Source organism: Gasterosteus aculeatus, chromosome X (genome assembly GCF_964276395.1).
Source record: "Gasterosteus aculeatus chromosome X, fGasAcu3.hap1.1, whole genome shotgun sequence".
Classification (NCBI taxonomy): Eukaryota; Metazoa; Chordata; class Actinopteri; order Perciformes; family Gasterosteidae; genus Gasterosteus; species Gasterosteus aculeatus.
In genome coordinates, this window is record NC_135698.1 from 20,517,784 (window position 1) to 20,538,721 (window position 20,938).

Sequence of the window (20,938 nt, forward strand, 5' to 3'; positions counted from 1 at the left end):
AAATTGTGTTCTTCCAAAAGATGTTTTTATTAACTGAATATATTCAACATATTGAGACATTACACAACGACGCTTGTGCCAATAGAATCTTAAAATCAATACGCACGCATTGATTCATGTTTAAAAATGACATTCAAGAGTGAATGATAAATTAAACATGAGAAATTCTTGTTTCTTGTTTGTACAATTTCAAAGTTGATATCAATAATACAGAAGGCATATGTCTGATGGTCATTATGGTAATGATCATTTCATAACCCATGAGCATGTTAAATGCTGTTAAATATTTATTATTATTTGTGTCCATTAGGAAGCTATTCTCTCTCCCTCCTGATTAAATCTCACAGTCTTCTTCACCGGTTGGACTTCAGCCAATCTTCACAGAAATCCAGATTTAAGTTTTTCTGAGCAGATGTTGAGTTAGAAATGTTGATTTAAGGGTTTCTCTTGATCTTGCAACAAGCAGCTGATGAAGTCAAGGTCCATTTATGAGCTGTTCTGGAGCTTTTTGATAATTTTACAAGAAGTTATTACCTAACATCATTATTTTACAATTTTATGTAATAAAATATGCATATATATATATATATCTTTCAAATGTCTGCAAGCAGTTTTTACTCTGACATAAAATTGGTTTTAAAAATCCAAGGTTTTATTTTTTTTAATGGTATGCTTTGGAAAACGCTCAGCTGTCAAGCCTGTCAAGTCTGATTGTAACGGGCTTGCAAAGAAAGTAGTAGAACATGCAAAAACACTGATACGGTCTGTATGGCAGAGCAGTTTGGATGATTTACAGCTGTTCCCCAAAAGCATTTTTATGTAGGTGCTTTAAAATGGTGCGCCTGTGCACTCAAAAAAATGATATTGGCTGGTTGTTACATTTACTTTAGTCGGTCTCCGCTCATCACATTCTTGTTTTAATGTTTGTGTTGGTTTTGTTTGGCTGAGGGGATGTGGAGGTGCACTCTGCATTTGCATTTCTGCACGACATCCCGGTAATCATCAAGAGAACAAGCCCCATTTAGATACGGAGAGAAGACAAAATTCCTGAAGTCAAGTGCATTTTTATGAGTGTTCGTCACACAGAAAGGTAAACAAAATATCTGCATCCTCATCTTATGCAAATGAAATATTCAATACTGTGATGGGATGTTAGTCCGTTCATGTTTTAACACCTGTGGTGTTCATTGTAATGTTTTGGGGGATACATAACAGGTGACCGTGGCGCATGGAGTAGAGAGGGTGCGCTGGGAAGTGTACTTGAGAAAGACACCCAACCCCTAACTGCTCACCATACCTTGAACATGTAAACCATCTAATTTAATGTAATGCAAATGCATCAACTTTAATGACATGTAATGTAAATGTAAGTCGCTTTGGATAAAAGTGTCAGCTTGAATGACCTGTGAATAAATTTGCCTCAACCACATAATACAAGGTTTCTTTATTTGTGTTATTGTCATTTTTTGCACTTAATATTTATTCTTTGACTTAACTTAATAAAACATGGAAAGGATTTCCATTTGATTGAATGGCTTTCTTTTAGCACTGAGAAGTTATGTTCGGCCAACTCAATTCTATTGAGTTAAGTTAATGTGAATTCATTTGTTAAATGTATTTAATTTGAACTCAATTAAATGAAGTTCAACTAACTTAACTAAATCTAGTTGAAAGTGATTAAACCCTTCATATCGATTTCAACTCTACAAAACGATATTAACCCAACACAATAACATAGCGTTAGAGTAACGTAATTGTTTAGCATAGAGAGAAACCAATTTAAATTCTTTCCATGATTTAAAAAAAAAGTCACTGTGGCAAGTGTCAGCACATTAACATTTGACCTGTTTCCACGGTTGCTGCCTAGAATAAAATACACTAGTTTCATGAGCACCTTCTTCTTCTTCTCCTCGTTGATGTGACTCTGCATCCAACACAAGAGGGCAGCGGCGACCCTGGAGTCTGCTGCCGGGTGCAAACGAGGCCGAGGCAGGAATCCGATCACACACTAATCCCAGAGTCATGTGTTGCTATAAGTGGACACTCTGCTTACCCTGTTTAATGACAACAAACGGTATACGAGCCATCCTCCGGACCGGAGGGGAAAACCCACTCCGTCCTTAATCAGAAAGGGAGAGACTCGAGCCTCGACTCCCCCTCTGTAATAAGAGCTGGAATACAAGAGCTTGAAAGTAAGAAGGTGCCTGTTGATTATAGAAAGAATGAAAGGATATACATGAAATATTTACAGTCATTTAAAATTAAATAATACTGACAATAAACTAGATTTTCATGTTTCTGTTTTGCCCAAAGTAAATCACATTAGTCCAATTTATTACAGGATATTGAAATCCAACAAACAAATCATATTACTCAGAATAATATATTTTCACCTGCCTTAAAATCTGAAATGTCCCCAAAGGTAGCGAAAGGTTAAATAAGTATCAGAATACATCTTCATCTTGGGCGAACGTGAATCGCCAGTTATTAAACCAGAGATTTGTCTCTAGTTAAAGACATTTTGTTTGTTCAGGTAACAAACTGATTGTGTGTTTACAGTGGGCTGCTGAGTGAATAAAAAAACTCAAAATGGGATTAATTAGATAATCTCTTCTGAGATCCGTCTCCTTTCGCTCTCAGTATGGAAACCAGATGCAAATAGGAATTCATTTGGCACGATGACTGTGTATAAAACTCAGGGGAAGTGTAAGACCATTACAAAGGCCCTCAGAGCCAACATATGATGGTCTGTTAGTTATTATATTGAGAAGAACAGTTTAGTGTAACATTACATACCTAAGAGTATCTCAGATCATTTATCATTTTGTTTCACAGTGCTTTGAGTTTTCCTCCGATCAAATTGACAAAACTGCAGGCAAACAGTTTTTGAAGCGTTATGCAGCAGCTGTTGTTTGGGACACGAAGCAGATTTTTGTTTTCTGAAGTTCAGCCAGTTACAATCCAGTAAATGCCAAAACCTTTCACAATTCAAACGGAAGATCCTGATTTGAACTGAAGAAAAAACAAAACACACCAAAAAATAGACAATTTGTTGAATTTCTTTCTTTACTTAATGCTGTACCGGAGCTGTAAATACATCTATTGAGGCCATGCCCTCATATTTACATTGTCTATGAAGGCAATGGAGAACAGTCAAAGAGTCGCGCCCCTACTGGCCATTAGAAATAACGCACATTCAGCGCACTTCCACTACGGCATAGCGGACTATGAAGGTCGCCTCCTGCTCTCAGAAACAAAGCAGGAAATGAGTGAAACTATTCCTTGTGCGGATGGGAATGTGTCTCTTGGAGGTTGCCTGTAAAAAAGAAATAGCTATAAATCATTCCATTTGATTTGATCAATGGATCTGTGTTAATTAGAGATTAATAAAGAGGAATGACTACGGGTAAAATACAGTGAAGACGCATGATACACGTCATGTCAAAGAAGATGGGACCAGCGCACAAAGAGGGAAGGAGGAGGAGGAGGAGGAGGAGGAGGTCTGCGTAAAACCCCGCCCCCGGTCTCGGATCCTCCCGCAAGTCTTATTCACAGCTTCTCACGTTGAGGACAGAGAGAGAGAAAAGGGGGAGAAACGAGAAGAAAGCCACACGAAGACCAAACACGAAGCAGCAGCAGCGGCAGGGGCGCAGCGGAGCGACCATGGCGATCCCCAAAGCGTCTCAGCCCGAGATAGTGTCCGATCCCTGCGCACCTCTACCGCCGCCGACTACCGCACGGAGCACGCAGCCGCACAACAGACAGAGCCCCGATGAATGAGGAGCCGTACCCGCGCCGTGGGGCAACATGAGGGTCATCTTCATCCAAAACGCCGGTTTCGTCGCAGCTTTCTCGCCTTTCCGATGTGAGTCGGTGATGTCGGCAGCGTTTAGGACCACAGACGAGGTGAACGAGGCAGGAGTTACACACAGCTAGATCACACCAATTGATTCATTGGGAGAGAGCTTTCACAACCATTATAGCCAATATACATATATATATATAAATATATTATTTCATATTTGAATCCAACGTGTTGTCAGATTCCGGCATGTTGCCCACTGTCGAAATCTGAAGACATATTTTATTACATATTAGCACTATAATTAATTGTTATCCTGTGATACAGGACTATGTATCGGCTAATTATGTACCAATGATGTTAGTTTAGAGTGGATGATTCATTTAGTAGACTAAGTAGGATAATACCATGAACAGGTAGGAGGAAGAACATTCCTGTTCACTTTGATCAAAGCCAATCGATCAAGCGAGACAATCTGGAAATGTCACTTTCCACATGTAATAGTAGGCTACACGTTATTCCTTATAATTTATTTATTTATTATTACTATTAGACCTTTTAAGTATTACATTAGCATCTTACTTTAGCTAGGTAGTTTGACATATTTAACAGTGGGAAGGTTGTTTAAAACACTTCCCTAGTGAGATGGAAACCGCTTATTTATCGCCCCTCCGGGGGGCCCAGAAGGGCCAAACCTCAGCGGCAATACCGGCGAGAGGTGACCTCTCCCCGCCTCCCCCGGCTCCATCCCTCCCTGCCGGCAGCTCGGTCGAAGAGACCCCGGCAAGCGGCGATGGACGGAGGGGCTCGGGCGTGAAGAAACACCACCACAAGCACAATTTGAAACACCGCTACGAGCTGCTGGAGACGCTGGGAAGAGGCACCTACGGCAAGGTCAAGAAGGCCATCGAGCGCCGCTCCGGCAGAGAGGTGAGTCTCAGCAGGGGGTTGAGAGCATCTGTCGTCATGCTTTTAGCCCGGCCAGGCGCTTGTTGTGTGCATGCTGTAGCTGCTGCTGCTGCTGCTGCAAAAACCCCCACTTTGCTCGCCCCCCCCCCCCCCCCCCCATCCCCCTCCCCACTGGGAATTCCCCTTATGCTCAAAAGGGCCCTGGGGTCCGCGGAGCTGTGGCTGCACACGCCATGTCCGACGCGGGGGCCTCACGACCGGATGCCTGAGTGCAAACCCGGCTACTGACTGACTGATGCGACTCAGTGGTCCAGTAAACATCATGAACAGTCCTCCAGGGACACGCAGTCGGTCCAATGTGCAGTGTTCATGACACATCCTTTCGGTTTTGTATTTTGCTGTGAGGGTGTGTTTGCATGAGTCGGTCCAACACTTTCAGTTTCTGCTATATAACATACTTGTAGGCAAGTTTATTTCCCCCGTGTGGCCCCGTGTGACCCCCCCCCGTGCCCGCTCTGGCAGAAGGTGAGGTGCTTTCCATGAGCTGAGAAGGCCAGGGAGAAAGCCATAGGTCAACTATGTTCCCTCCATGGTTTCATGGCTCCTGCTTGACAAGGGAGCCGTAAACCCTTCGGCCCTCGTCCTCTCTTCTCTATTTTTTCCTGTTTATTATTGCCATGGCAGCAGCTCTGATGGGAAGTATTTAACTTGCACAATGTGTTTATTTGCTATTTGACTGAGAGGATAAAATACATTATTGTGTATATATAGTTTAAACTTTACCTGACAGCCACTCTCAGCTTCTTTATGGTACCAGCATGGTTTTGGTACTATTTTCTATATGAAAGGAAATATGATGACAAACTTCCCTTCATGGGTGTTGTAGTGGCCAAGAGAGGTATTGAATGGTTATTTTGGCAGCTGTAGTTTGTGGTGCTATTGATCTGCATTGCATCACACAGACAGCTGTTTCAGTCACTTAGCCTGACTGCAATATAATAGAAACACCTGCCACTATATAAATAACTAAAAGTCAATGCCTTCCACTCCCCTGTAATCTGCTGCAGGTCCCCAAACGTAGCATTTAGCCTTTAAATGGTATCTCAGTAAAGCATAGGACCCCCCCCTTCCCCGCGTTTCACGTGGGAGTGTATATCTCAGTCCTGTGAGAATCAAACCTCTGCACATGGAGCCCCAGCAAAAAAACAGACGGAGCGTGACGGTCGCCTCAGCGGCCACGCGCGTCTGTCCCCGCGCCGCTTCGAGTTGACTTGACCTCTGACCCAAGCCCCTGGTGTCCGTGCGCCAGATACAGCCCCTGTGGTAATGCAATCACCCCGTTACCTTTTCCTGGTTCGTTCCTCGAACCCGACGGGACCGGCGAGAAGAGAACCAAGCGCGCAGAACGTTCTCTGCGTGACCGTTTGTATCCGCATGTGTGTAGTAAGCCGAAGCCACTCGGGAGGGATTGATTAGACGTGGGCTCATTCACCGCGTCAGCGAAAGTGGAAGTGAGTGACCGCGTGCTTTAATCTGCAGCGCCACATGTCGTAGTGCTCGGCGGCTCAGCGCACGGAGGAGTGCAATCGATCACAGGGATCATAGTGGAGAAGCGGGACGTGTGCGCAAGCCTTCCCAGTGAGGGCTTTGGGGGGGGGCCCGAGTGGTCATCGACGCTCTGGGAGACGTGTGTCACGTTTGTGGAGAAGAGGACACACCTCGGTGGCTGTAGTAACACGGTTGTGGCCTGTGGTGGTCCGTGACACACGGGAGGAGATCCACTGCAGGAAATGAGATTGAAGGAGAAGGTTAATATCCTGTATGAGGGGATCCATCACGGACAAAAGGGGACGGAGGGGGGGGGGAGGACAGAGACACATGGAAGCTCAGCACCATAACACGACAGGGACAGACTCAGTTAAAAGGGTTTGAGAGTTATATTAGTACGAGTTTAAATTTCCCAAAAATGGATTCACCGCAGAGGTACGCACCGCGCGCGCGTGTGTGTGTGTGTGTGTGTGTGTGTGTGTGTGGGGGGGGGGGTCACTGACATTCCTCTGCTATATGTGTTTGAAAATATAGTTCTCTGGAAAAGTGACGAGCCTCCCCCTCCCACTCACTCTCTGTCTCCCCCAACTCCCCTCCAGTGTCTGACTCACACACACACACGCACACACACACACACACACACACACACACACACACACACATACTCTGAACACAACGGATGATCGTGATCTTTAGAGAACGCAGAGAAGGGTGAGCTTGTGATGAATACTTCATCTATTTTAATGGCCTGAGAAAGCGCAGGAAGATGTCAGGCTCTACTGAAGCGAAGCGTGGACCTTCACTTCAAACAGCTCTGTTGTAGACGGCGAGGCCCCGCCCCCCTACCTGGCAGGGGCCGGCGTGGGCAGCAGCGCGGCGCCTGTTTACCGTGACTGACAGTAATAGGGATCCACTTAAGGACAAGCGTAGCTGTGTCGGCCAGCTGGCAAGTGGCTGATCTAAAGTCCTGTGTAACGATCCACGTCGGGGTCGGGCCAGGGGAACATGAGGAGATGCATGGCTTTCTCTCAAGCCCAATGTGGGAGAGCTGGCTCCGTCCAGGACTTTGACGTGCAATGCGGAACCAAGATCACAGCTGTTAAAGATTGATTACTATCCTTTTTTGGAAAAAAAGAAAAAACTCACGTTGGGGTTTTTAAGCAGCAGTTTTTACAGAGGACGTTTCCTTTACTTTAGGAGGTCATTTCCCAGTTGTTGCCGAAATTAGTGAATTCCTGAATTAATTCCTACATTAAATCCAGGAAGGACCTCACCGTTAAACACAAAGCTCAAAAATGTTACTTACCTTTTGGGAATCAGTGATAAAATGTTGATGAATCTGATGAGGTAAAGATAAACATCGGTGTTAAGACACAAACAACTTTTCTCAATTAAGTGCATGTGGACCCCTGGACCCCGTCTTGTTTACTATGGTATCATTTCTTTAAATTCTATGTAATCAAGGCATGCTCTGGAAGGGAACCATTCCGGTTTGGGGTTATTTTTATTGATGTACACGGTAATTAGCTTGGCACTCACTACTGCATGTGGTTTCTGATGAATGGAATAAAGCTGGGCTCCTCAGAATACCACCGCTTCGCTAAGGGGAGGACAAAAGTTTAAACTAACAGAATTCAGCGCTAACAGACTCTACAGAGGCCGAATCAAAGCAAAGTCAGAACTCCATCCAGAATGTTTAGGCTGCAATTATAGTGACATGTGCTAGACTGTGTACTCTCGATTGGTTTCGTTGGAAAAAGGCCCTTAACCTCTCATTTAAGGAGTAAATAGGCCTTTGGTTTGAATGCATTACACCGGCAGTATCGCCATGACAGCGAAGAACCGTCAAATCAAGTGTGGTTGTCGACTGTTGAACTTGAAATGTACGCTGGCGAGTCAAGTGACCTGAATCACTTCCTCAACGCCTGCGCATTCTCTCGATTCCTCCATGAAATTGCAGCTGGCCAATTTGAAGGCTCTTTCAAAAGTAGGCCGATAGCTGTTGTTCAGGGTGACAAAAAAATAAGAAGCCGGGTGGTGACGTCTCGTCTTCTCAAGGACGTTTTGAGGGGGGAGGAAACACGGCAATGTAGGTTAATACTGACGTCTGATGATTTATGGAGGTGCCCTCTTGGCCTCCGTGCCTTCCAGCCTTCCTGCAGGGACCCAGAACATTTAACGCCTGGCTTATCTCTTTGGTATGATACTTGTTCGCAGCTGTGTCCCTCAGAGAAGAAAGTTGGTGTGGAAAACCACACGTTTCAATACAACCTCGGATCTCTCCGTTAGAGATGGGCAGCGGGTCCGGATCAGAGGCTGAAGCCCAGACCGCCAAAGAGGACAAAGAAAGCCTCCATTATGGCAAACCCGTCTACGGTTGTTTTCATACTGAAGTAAATGACACAGTTTGTGAGTGTGAGTTTAAGATGGCGCCTCCTACCATGTCTGATTCATCTGGCTGCCATACCAGCGAGGCCTGGAGACGGGGTCATAGGTCATTATGCTGGGCGTACAGCACCCACCGAGTGGGGGCGGATAAATGAGGTTGAGCAAATGTGTTGTGGAAAGATATGCAGCAGTACAGTACGTAGTTTCAGATGAGTTGGCTCACATGTTTTTACTGAGACACACATGGTGTGCAGCGTGTACTCTGTGTCAGTCGTACATTTGTAGAGAGCACTGATAAGATAATGTGATATAAATGGGCTTCAGTCTCATTTCGCTCTAAATTACACCAATAGAGTTATGTAATCAGTTTAAGTGGACAAAAACTGAATTGTGTGGCACCAGAGCTCTGTTACGCTATCAGTCAACTGATCGTCCTCTGTCCCCTGTCCCCTGTGTCCAGGTTGCTATCAAGTCCATTCGCAAGGAGAAGATCAAGGACGAGCAGGACATGGTTCACATACGCCGAGAGATTGAGATCATGTCATCCCTCCGCCACCCACACATCATCTCTATATATGAAGGTGAGGGTTCGCTGCAGACCAGCAGAGACACACGACCAATCATACTGTCCCGTTTGCCTTGAACGCACATAAAGAGAGACACACACTCCAACCCCCCCATCCCTCCCTCACCTCATTCAGCACTTGTGGCCGAGCTGCAGGATTGTCGTGTTATGATGTGCAGATGTCATAATAAGACCTGGACTACAGCTCTGGGATGTTATTCATCTCATCTGCTCTGTCTAGCTGCCTTGGCCAGTAAGCGGCTGGATGGCTTTCACAGCGTGCGCCTGGATCCCTCTTGAGTGAGTGCGTGTGTGTCTGTGTGCGCACGTGTATGCGTGGAAAATGTGTGTGTAAGAGTGGTGGTATTTTAAGGGATTGCCTCTACCACATCTAAGAGGTCTCATCTCTTGTCTTCTCTGGTCTTGATCTCAGGGCCAGACATCTGCTGGCACTTAAGAGACAACTGCAGCTGGGAACCAGACTGTACATTTCTATGTGTGTGGGTGTGTGCTTGCACATATGTGTTTGCATATGTCTTTGAATAATTTTGTTTATGCATTGGCCTGTGTGGTTGTGTGTGTGTGTGTCATGTGCAGCGTGGTCCCTAGGTTTACCAATATAATGGTTGGGGTAACACTGAAGGCAGATACAGAGTTGACCTCAGTCACCCAGACATGCACCCTGTCTGACGGTGCTATGCAGAGGGAGGAAAGGCCAACATCAGCATATATCTACCCCAGGAAGCAACTCTCTTAATATCAAAGCCTTCAAGTCAGGCTGAAACAGCTCCTTCTTTATGTATGAGCACCTTTGAATGACCTTAACTCTGCTGGAAGAAAACATAGATTGGGATTAATGGTGTGTGTAAAGGTTGAACAATTCCCATTGAATTCCTTCACCATATTGCATGCAATTAATCATCTCTGATAATGTAGTCTGGGTCTATGGGCAGGCAATTACAGTCACAAGGCGCTTTGGCGTGAGTCGGTTTCATGTGATTTGTGACTATTTTTATGCCTGTGTCAACAAGGCAGTGGTTTCAATGGCCTTTTCAGGGTAGCTGCCCTGGCACAATGGCGGCCGGTTGTGTGCCACTGCCCAAACTGCCTTTCCAACTGTCCTTTGTTCGGTGTCAAACTCCCCAGGTCGTTATTGCTAAGCCAATAGGCAACAAACATAGCTATTTGTCATGGGAACGTGCCAGCAGTCAGCTGGAGGGGCGAACCGCAGACAAGTTGTATGTGTTTTGTATTAGAATAATTATTAGAACACCTCATTTCGATAAACTCCAAATGTGTGCTGCCCTCCTTCATCAGCGGCCCACTCCACCAACAAACCCGGCCAGTTTCTCTTTAAACCCACGGTTTACTGTTGTGGCCTGGCCTCCACCCAGCCCTGCTTTGGAGATGTATAGGAGGCCCCGCGATCTGTGTATCCGGCAACACCCTCTTGGACAGCCCCGGCTAACTGCCGTGTGTGAAGCAAAGCTGAACCAGATGTGTTTGTGCAGATTGATTTTTACCGCTCCCTCCCATTCCGCATCCATCAGCATGCCGTGCCGAGCATTTAAAAGCAGACATTGCTATTCGCTCCTCAGGCTCGGTGCCCCAAAGCGCACGATTTAAAAGAAACGATCAAAACCACAGAATGCTGTAAATGCAGAGATACACCAACTACATGCTAGTAAAGATGTTGGTAACACCTCCATGCGTGTCGTAGCTAACTAACTAACTAAGACTGATTAGTTAAGAGAGACGATCAATACTACTCTCATGTACACTGATTTGATAGCACGGCTAGTATGGATTTCCCCCCCCCCAAAAAAAAATATTTATCTGTTCCCTCTTGTATTAATAAGCCAAACAATTCATGTAGCCATACAGAAACAAGTGGTTTGATCTCCTCATTGAGCCCTCAGCCGGAAAGCAACAAAGTGTATTTCTTAAAATATCTATTCCTTTCAATTTAATTCATTTTTTAATTTTGTATAGCCCAAAATCGCAAATTACAAACTTGCCTCAGAGGGCTTTACAGTCTGTACACATGCGACATCCTCTGTTCCGAAACCTTTAAGGACGAGAAGGGAACAGACACACGTTGTGAGGGAAGTTTTATTACATAAATCATACTGCATTCCTTAAAGACAACATAAGCCCAGATAGTCATTTAAACTCTGAAGATCTTTTGTCATGGCGTTTAAATTCAGCTAAGTTAAGTCAATGTCAACACCTGAATCAAAAAATGTATTTATTCATTGTGTGCATCAACAGAACATTTCTCAGAACACCCCTTTTGCAAGCTTGCATCATCGTCTATCATCAGTGAGGGCAACAGGACTATAGGTGCTAATAAGTCCGACCTGAGGGCTCGACCTGCGAACAAAGCCTGGCGAGCGACAGCGAGGCTGCAGAGGCAGCCGGCGCGCCCAGCGGCCTGTAACAGACCCAAGTTATGTAAGCCAGGTAATTACCTCAACAACAGGGGTCAAAGGTAAAAGCGAGCGCAAGCGGAGGATCGACTCTCTGAGCGCGACCCCAAGGCGGATCACCACAAATGTCAGTCCAGGTCACCGCTCTGTCCATCAGCGAGGGCGCTGGTTCTGCTCCGCATACCCCCCCCACTCCCCCGCCAGGTGATTGGCTTACACATGCCGTCTGTTACTCCCCAAGCAGCCAGACAGTCACAATCACAGAGCATTACCATCACTCAGCAACTGTGTGTTTTTGTAGAGGATTATATCTTTAAAAGAACCCTGGGATTTGGAGGAGGGAGGTGGGTGGGAGGGAGTAGTGTGACAAACTATGAAGGTGCTCACTCAAGGGTGCAGAAAGCAGAGGCCCTCACCCCTGGTGACCCCGCTGTGTGGGAAAATCAAGCCGCACAATACGGAGCAACTTGAGCGACCGTGTGCTTGTCATCTGCTCGGCATTCCCTCGGCCTTTCCCCCCGCCCTCCTCTCCCTGCCTGACCATTTTTCGCCTCCTTCGTGCCAAGGCGTCGGGAGGGACGTACGCTGCCAAGTTCAAATTATACCCCAGACGGCTATGACCTTCGGTGACTACAGTGGGACGGGAGGGTATTACAGTAATACAGCTGTATTAACGTTACTGTCTCCGGTCACTAGATGTGCCACGAGGCACCATTTTAACTCAAGTGCTGCTCCCATTTATTTCAATTATGTTGTACTTTAACTTTGAGATGCAAAGATGAGTTGCATGAATTCAGCCCGGCGTTCATTGTGATTCACACACAGAAAAACACCCTCAAACTCCCTCCATTCTCACCATAGAGCAACGCGTTCGTTCTTTTTCTTTTAAGCCGGCCGTGAGAAAAGAAAGTCGCGCCGTGTTGCCACAATAAAGCGTGGCGCTATAATGTATGTGATACGGACACACGCTATGGCGGTCTAAGAATGTGGGAGTGTGTTGTGAAGTGTATTGACAAGGCACGAAGCTGAAGCGTGACGCGCGGAGGGCATAGCTGGACTGTAGTGCCCCCGCTATCTGCAGAGGGAAGCCTTTCTCTCCTTCAATGGGTCCCTGTTTTCACTGCTCTGGTCTCTGAGGAGTGGGCTTGATCGAGTTAACAGCCCCTCCTTGCTATGTGGTGAAGGAGCCAGACACACTAGGTGGAGTTTGGGTGATGTAACCCCGGGAGAAATGCAGAGATGTGATGTTCTCTTTTGGAATTTGGATGTCGGCTCAAAAACCAAACGGGGGAAGAACCGGTTCGATCCGCTTTTTACGCAGCAATTGTAAAATGAACATCGCACCTGTTTTGCCGTCTAACAGTTGATATAAACGGACTCCGATTGTTTCCGTCACTTCTCAGTGTTCGAGAACAAGGACAAGATCGTGATAGTGATGGAGTATGCGAGCAAGGGCGAGCTGTACGACTACATCAGCGAGCGGCGGCGCCTGAGCGAGCGGGAGACGCGACACTTCTTCAGACAGATAGTCTCCGCCGTGCACCACTGCCACAAGGTGAGAAAACCCATCCGGTGACTTTGTTTTCTGTTCTCTGCTGCATGTTTATTGTAACACCGACCGTGCACTTCCATAACCGGTTAGTTATCTGCAGGCCCTACACACGATGCTTTTCTTGGCCCTGGTGTACGAGAGTCATCTGTTTTGGAATGAAGAAGGAATACAGGCCACTTAAATTCAGGCATACACTCCGATTACAGGGAGCCAAACAGACCCTGCATCATTCGGTCCTCATCTGTTGGCACTCGAATGGATGTCCCGAGATACCCCCCGAAACTTTTCCCCAGAGGCCCCCCCCCGAGCTTTGGCCACACATCACTAACTCCCATCGAAATCGCAAAGGCGGGTTCGAATGGGCTTCGCTCTTGTCGCCCTGTTCATCCTCCTCCCAGCTGGAGATAGGAATGATGTCACCATCGTCAGATCCCAGACAGCCGTGAGTGTGACTCATCACCGCCAAGCACAGCCTCCCCCCGGGTGGCGTGGTGTGAGTCACCGACACGACAAGCAAACAAACAATTACTCCTTTGTATCCACCAATCAGGAACAAGTGAACATGAGCTCCCTGCCAATGGGAGATGCTCTGCAGAGCGCAGTGATAGTGGTAGTGGAGTCTGGATTCTGTCTTTCCGTCTGCATACCGCATGTTAATTCTGTTTCTTCACACCCAGCCATTAACATTGACAGTGTAGTTGTTTTTTAATCCCTAGATTTTGTAAGAACATCATTCATACCGGGTGGTAATTACAGGCTCATGTTTACGTGAGTCGACTTGAAAAGAAAATCGCAGCAGAAGTCAGCACAAAGACCCCAGAGGGGGGGAAGACCAATTAAAGAGTGCTAAAGCAACAGCCTCCCTTGATTTCCCCCGAGAGCTACTAGCTCCGTATGAGTAAATCATCGCTTGTTGACTGTTGACTGACTCCGATCCATCTTTTATGAATAATGCATTGACCAATGCGGTCCTTGTCCTTCAGAATGGAGTGGTGCACAGGGATCTGAAACTGGAAAATGTGCTACTGGATGAAAACTGTAATATTAAGGTACGTCTGGCCTTTGACCTGTGACCAAAAACCCCAAATGATCTTTTTGTGCAGGGATTAACAAGCACGTGGTTACAGCACAATCAGACAAAACCTTTGTTTTGGCAGATCGCTGATTTTGGGCTGTCCAACCTCTACCATAAGGACAAGTTGCTGCAAACCTTCTGCGGCAGTCCGCTCTACGCTTCACCAGAGATCGTCAATGGGAGACCTTACCGTGGCCCAGAGGTGAGGGCCAGTGAACAATGACAATGATTTAAACTCTGGCTGTGTGTGTGTGTGTGTAGACTTCATTTCTATTACAGGATTTCCTCTTATGTGTTCATCCATCACTATCAATGTTCACCCTGGTTGTTAAATTTAGCTTGAACCTCCCAGATTGCTCACCTTATATAGCTTTTATCATCTCACGAGTGATCATCATTGTCACGTAGGCCGTACACAAAGCGGTGGAATGGCTTTGCTTCTTTGATGGGATTACTATTAGTCTCCAGTCAAAGGGAGGCATCTCTTACATCTCCTCAGTGGGTCAGCTCAGATACTGTCTGCATCCCTTCCATGTACTTCCCTTCCCTAAATGTCTGGGTCCTTTGATGTGAGGAACTGGAGGATAGTTTTTCCTCACTTTCTTCATCCTAATGGGATGGGAATGAGCTTCCACAGCCTCAAAGAGACGCTCGCACTCAAATAGTTCGAGAGAGTGAAAAATTCTCCTCAAAGCTTCTTATCTGGCACTTCCAGACTCATTCTGAAAGGCGTTGTCTGTAAAATTGCATTTCAGTCACATAAAACAAAGCAACACAACAGGAAAAAACTTGCATTTTTAGATATTCTAGTCCAACCATTCAATTTAGCGTAATTCACTATAATTTGCTCCAGAGTGCTAAAGACTACAGCAGTTCGATTACAATCAAAATGACAGAACCCCCGGTTGGGGTGAGGCCACAAATTACAGCAAACACAGGCATCAAAATAAGAACACAATAGTGCGGGCCCGTCTCGCCCTCGGGCATGGACCGGCAGAGACATTCTTGATGCGGGTCCAGGTCCTTAGAGGAAGTACACTAGCTCCTTAACCGGCCCTATCTGATTTCCTCTTCCTAGACTTGCAACTCATAACTTCCGCTGCCGCCATCGGACGCTCATTCCTCTGAACTTCCCATCCTCCCTTAACCACAGTCAACGCATCACATTTCACTCTTTGTCACACTCTCGTATACGCACACTGAGGAAGCTCTTGTGCTGACGGATGAATGGCAGCGTGTCTCCAGCGAGCCATCGCTGAGGCCAGGATATCACGTCTCTGCTGGACTCATTAGTAGCCTCCTCCACTCCCACCGCTTCCCACGTGGCTCTGCACCTCCTCGTGCCCCGGACACAAAGCCTTACGTAACCGCTTACTTAGAAAGGCACATTGCACTGGCATCCGCCATAACATCTGCAAAGCTTGAGGAGCACTGAGGCTTCTGTGTGCCATGTGTGAGTGGATTCCACTATAACTATGTATTTTGTCGTCATCCCCAGGTGGACAGCTGGGCTCTTGGGGTGCTGCTGTATACCCTGGTCTACGGGACAATGCCATTCGATGGTGGAGACCACAAGAACCTCATCCGCCAGATTAGCAACGGCGACTACAAAGAGCCCACTCAGTCCTCGGGTACTGCAGGAACCTGTTTTATCTTTCTACTGTTCCTCTTTTTCCTCTATCAACCTGTACACATACCTCTCAAAATCTACTATAGCTCAGCTTTATGAACTGAAAACATGCCGCTTGTCTTTCTGTCTGTATATTGTACAGCCTTTCCTAATGAAATTTCAGAAAATACTCAAGTCTCCTAACTGCTAAATGAAATATGCATCACTGCACTCGATGTGCTAACGTGGTAGAATCTGCACAATCCATTAAGTACGATACCTTTTGTCCAGACAATATAAAGAAACTGAATAATCTCTCAGAAGCTACAAACGTGTCATTCTACTCGCCTTCTGGTTAGCACTTTCATTTTGAACGAATCTAAATTGAATAATAGAATGCATCATCTAATGTTCCCTTCTAGACGCCCGGGGACTGATCCGCTGGATGCTGATGGTGAACCCCGAGCGCCGGGCCACGGTGGAGGACATAGCCAACCACTGGTGGGTGAACTGGGGCTGGAAGAACAGTGTGTGTGACTGCGAGACCCAACGCGATCACGGAGGCTCGCCCATGCTGGCCCGCTTCATCGACTGGCAGAACCGCACTGAGCCACGTGGTTCTGGAGCCAAGGCTGCCGCGTTGCCGCAGCTGCTGCGCCAGAGGCCGAAAAAATCCAAGAAGGAAAATGTCGAAGCCGGGGAGGCCCACTGCGGAGCAGAGGACAAGCCAGGTCTGAAGAGACCCAAGGGCATCTTGAAGACCAGGGTCGCCGGGGAGCAGCGGTCTGCCAGTCTGGAAGAAGTGGAGCTGAGCCAGGCAGCGGTGCCCAATCAGGCCGAAGGTGCAGAGGAAGCCTCGAGTCCAGTTCAAGAGGAAGAGGAGTTGAGTCTGGGAGGAGGCTCGCCTGCGAAGATGGTGCCCTCGCTGCCCAGGAAAGGCATCCTAAAGAACAACCAACAGCGGGAATCTGGGTACTACTCCTCCCCGGAGCGCAGCGAGTCCTCCGAGCTCCTAGGGGGTGCTAGTATGTCACTGCTAGCCACTTCCCCGCCCAGAAGATTGATGGGTAGAAAGGGCATCTTGAAGCGAAACGGCAAATACTCCACCTACAGCGGGCCTCCGTCGGCGGCAGCGGTGGCCGGTGTCCTCGGTGAGCCTCATCCCTCGACCGACTCCGGTCTGTCGCGCAGTCAGAGTCGGCCCTCCAGCATCGTCGGGGAGGACAGCTCCGTCCTGTCCCTGTCGCCCACCTCCATCAGTGGGGCCGAGTGGCACCCCTCCACCCCCCACCTCCGCCCGAACATCAGGGCCTGTGTCTCAGCGGAAAACCTGCTGCAGCTCGCCAACTTCCAGGGCTTCCAGGCGGCCCCGCCGCTCCAGGGACCCAAGTTCAGCCGCGGCCCCAAAACGAAAGGCTCCCCGGGGGACAATGGCAGCTTCTCCTTGCTGGGGGACCTGGAGGACATGACTCAGGTGTACCAGCAAGCCCTGGACATCAGCGGCAACCTCACCTAGCAGATGGGCGGCGGAGAGGGAGGACGCGGACGGAATTGACCATGACTGTGTACGTGTGCGCATGTGTGTGATGTTTATCGGTGGCATTAACGACCAGTGTGTTACTGGGATACACCTTTTGGGAAGTAGTGGTTTTCCAAATGGGGCTGAAATCTTGTTGGGAAATGATATGTTCTTTGCACATAAATACACACACTCGTGCACCTCTCTGACCGGAGGGGATTCCGTTCGCGGCGCAGGAGAATGCCACCCAGTCTGCTTTCTTGGCCCGCCCGTAGACTTTGCTGTGTTCAACATGTTTACATATTCAGCATGAAGGCAAGTTAGAATCACAAACGCAGCCACCAGAAGCTGGTCGGCTCTCCTTGTGCACCACCCATTTTGAGTTTGAGTTTACAAAAGCACCTTAAAACTCACACAGAGCACACGCTTTTGTGATCTTTACTTCCTTTAAAAAAAAAAATAGAGAAACAAACCAGGGTCTTGTTCCAAAAAAAAAAAAACTGACATTGCTGATTATTTATTAATATTTTTGTAGCTTTTTAGTTTTAAGTGCAAAACTGGTGGGCGCTGGCTGTTACTGGAAGAGTTCAAAGCTCCTTGTCTCGGACTCTTTGAGTGGATCTGACATATTTAATGATGTTACTCCTTGGTGAGAAACATATATATACTCAGCATATATAACTGTGTCTGCGCTTGTAAAACACGTAGACAAATATACCTTCATAAAAGCGTATGTCCTATGTATATGTATTATACCAGGGAATATGTAGGAAGTGCCTTTTTTGATTCATAATTAAGAATTATTTATGTCATTTCCTTAAAGTGGAGAGAAAAGCCAGGCCAACCTGTCACCAGTTGTGCTTTTTTTTTTTTTTGGAATAATTGAATATAAGTGAATGTGGAGAGACGCAGGGCCTTCAGCACACAGCCGACTAGCTTTACTTGCTTTGGGGGTTCGAAGGTCAAACCGGGACAGTTGCGATCAAACAGACTCGTCTCCTTCCACATGTAGAATCACACACAGATACGACCTCAGAGAGACCTCCTCCGTGCTCTTTGTCTGGGTTTAAGCCCATAGTTCGGTTTGTCAGCAGTTTAGTGGGTTTGATGAGCACAGATTTGCTGGCAGCACCAGGAGGTCTGGAGGGACTCACCTAGTGGGGCATTTAGTGAAGGGAGATGGGCCAGACACCATGTCACAGTCCTGGAATGTTCCCGCTTCACTCAACCTTGGAGGTTTTCACATTTTTCGGGGCTACCTGATAAAACTACCTGAGAATCTTTCATTGTCTTTTCTTTTTTAATTTTTTTTTTTACCAAAGACACGCAACGTGGTTTTCCTATTTTCAATCTTGTCGACATTTTACCCGAAGCTCTCTTTAAAACATCCAAATAAGAGGATTTGTTCGGGTTGCTGATGACGCTGCGAATTCCTCAGACAAAGGCTGGAGACGTGTTGGTGCTAGAGATCTGTATCAGGCCCGGCCCGACTCAGCACAGGTGGGATCTGCGGTGCGTGCTTAGCCCTCCAGCTGTGTACACTAGTCCATTATGTCAACGGAGCACAACTAGCCAGCCGTTGTTTTCATTCGAGAGTAAGAGAGAGACGTGGAGGTTTATAGCTAAAGGGAGAAGAGGAGTGTGTGAAGGAGTGATGCTCGGAAAGGCTCGGAGGTCAGACAGGACCTTCCTGTAGAACACAGGAAAGGTCGAGGTGTTCGATTTATTGAAGGAATTGTAAAGTGGAATAGTGAAAGTAAAGAACGTGAGTAGAAAGAGTTGACGTTGAAGTTTTTAAACCCAGAATGTATTGAAGGTTTGGCGTGAGGGAGGAATGGTTAGGTTAGGGACTAACGGGAGTCCCGATCAATGAATGAAATCATCCCCACATTGGCTTTTTCTTTTGGAGTTTTTATTTGAGATGCTGTTTGTACTGATTGTCTTCAGTCAGTGTGCGATTTGTGTGTCCTGCGTGGCAAAAGTGTTTAACGCTCCGTTCCGCAGCAGAAAGTGGGAGAACGGTGACTGACATCATCCAAAATACCAAATGATGTGGTTGGAAGAACCTGCAGTAAACATCGCAGAGGAAACGCATCTCATGTTGAATGCAGGGTTCCTCTGGTGTGAAGCAAAGGTCCTGGGTCTTAATTCCAATGACCCCGTTGCGTATTATATTGCATTTTTATTGCCTTTTTGTATTGCATTTTATTGTCAACTGGATTTACAGTGAGAAAATTATACTATGTTAGTATTTTTGTTTCATTATGCTTCTGTTTTTGATTTTCCAAAATATAAGAAACTTTATATTGCTTTATGTTATGGCAGAAAATACTTCAGATCTGATCAGAAGTTGGTGTAGTCTCAGATTCCAACTGTTTTGCTACACCTGCAGGAGGAAGAAGTTCAGTTCAGAAGTAGTTCATGAAAAACCTACAAAAAACACTTGATGAACTGGCAAAGGGTCAGAATGGTCATTCATGTTTTGATGGCTGACCCGAAGAAAATTGGATTTGCTCTTCTACCAAAGTTGGCAAGGTCCAAAATGCATCAGGACTAAAAGAAAATAAAGCAATGGAAGGAATCTGATGGTGAAACTTTAACTCTGCCAAACTGGAAATACGTGGTGCATATCTGTTAGTTAGCAGTAGTCTAATCATACGAAAACTTGACTGGATATTGTTATGACAATGATAATAAATTAGTATTATTATGATATTTAAGTATTATTTTTGTTATGGCTCATTACCATTGATGGCTATTGCCACAGTTCTTTTTGTCTGTTGGTGATCCTGGACTGCCAAGGTGGATTAAGTCGTGTGCCTTTGGTATCTTTCACGAACCCTTTTTTTTTCTTTTTTGATAATGAAAATGATTATCAATGTGTTTTGATACTTGTATTTATTGGTGATCAAGCCATTTCCTTTGTTGTCCAAATACTCCCTTTTCATGCTTCGGCCTACTTTAGACTGTGTGTTGTGTTCAGGGCCGACTGCACACAAAAACAACAATTGTTTGTACGAAATCGAGTGGTTTCATCTCATTGTGAAAGCAGCGATCAGCCGTGTTATTTTTAAGAGTAAGAAATGACTCCTCGAATCCTATAAAATGTCATAATAGTCCATCCGGGTGCATTTCTACTCGACACAATGTTGCTGTAGTACTGAATCAACTCAAATAAATGGATCTTGAAAGTTACACATATTTTCTTTTCATGCTGTTTGTTTTCATTTGAATTTTAAATGTGCTTATTAAAGATGCAATCAAGATATTCCCTTGAATAGGACGAAGAAACTGCCAATACATACAGGTATAAATTGGTCTCAGTGGGGATTAATACTGAAGTATCTGACATTTAAATTGCAAACAACCTTCATCCAATTCACATAATAGTCTAAGACGGCACACTGCTGGTGTTCCTTTAATCTATTTACAGAGGTCAAGTCTTCTGAGGTCGAGGGCTGCTTTAAAAATTCCGGTTTCATCCAGTTGTTGAACTGGATAAACAAATTATTCCCAGGGGTCACAGTGTGACAGAACTACAA

The 20,938-nt window shown here is 46.2% G+C and overlaps 1 protein-coding gene across 1 annotated transcript; it reads left to right on the forward strand.

Moving 5' to 3' along the window:
- The first annotated feature begins 3,495 nt into the window (after nt 1–3,495).
- nuak1b (NUAK family, SNF1-like kinase, 1b) lies at nt 3,496–20,591 on the forward strand. Its single transcript, XM_040162969.2, has 7 exons — nt 3,496–4,732; nt 9,108–9,228; nt 13,045–13,196; nt 14,177–14,242; nt 14,351–14,470; nt 15,767–15,899; nt 16,300–20,591. The coding sequence occupies exons 1-7, from the start codon at nt 4,448–4,450 to the stop codon at nt 17,391–17,393; spliced, it is 1,971 nt and encodes a 656-aa protein (XP_040018903.1). The 5' UTR covers nt 3,496–4,447; the 3' UTR covers nt 17,394–20,591.
- Nucleotides 20,592–20,938: the final 347 nt, after the last annotated feature.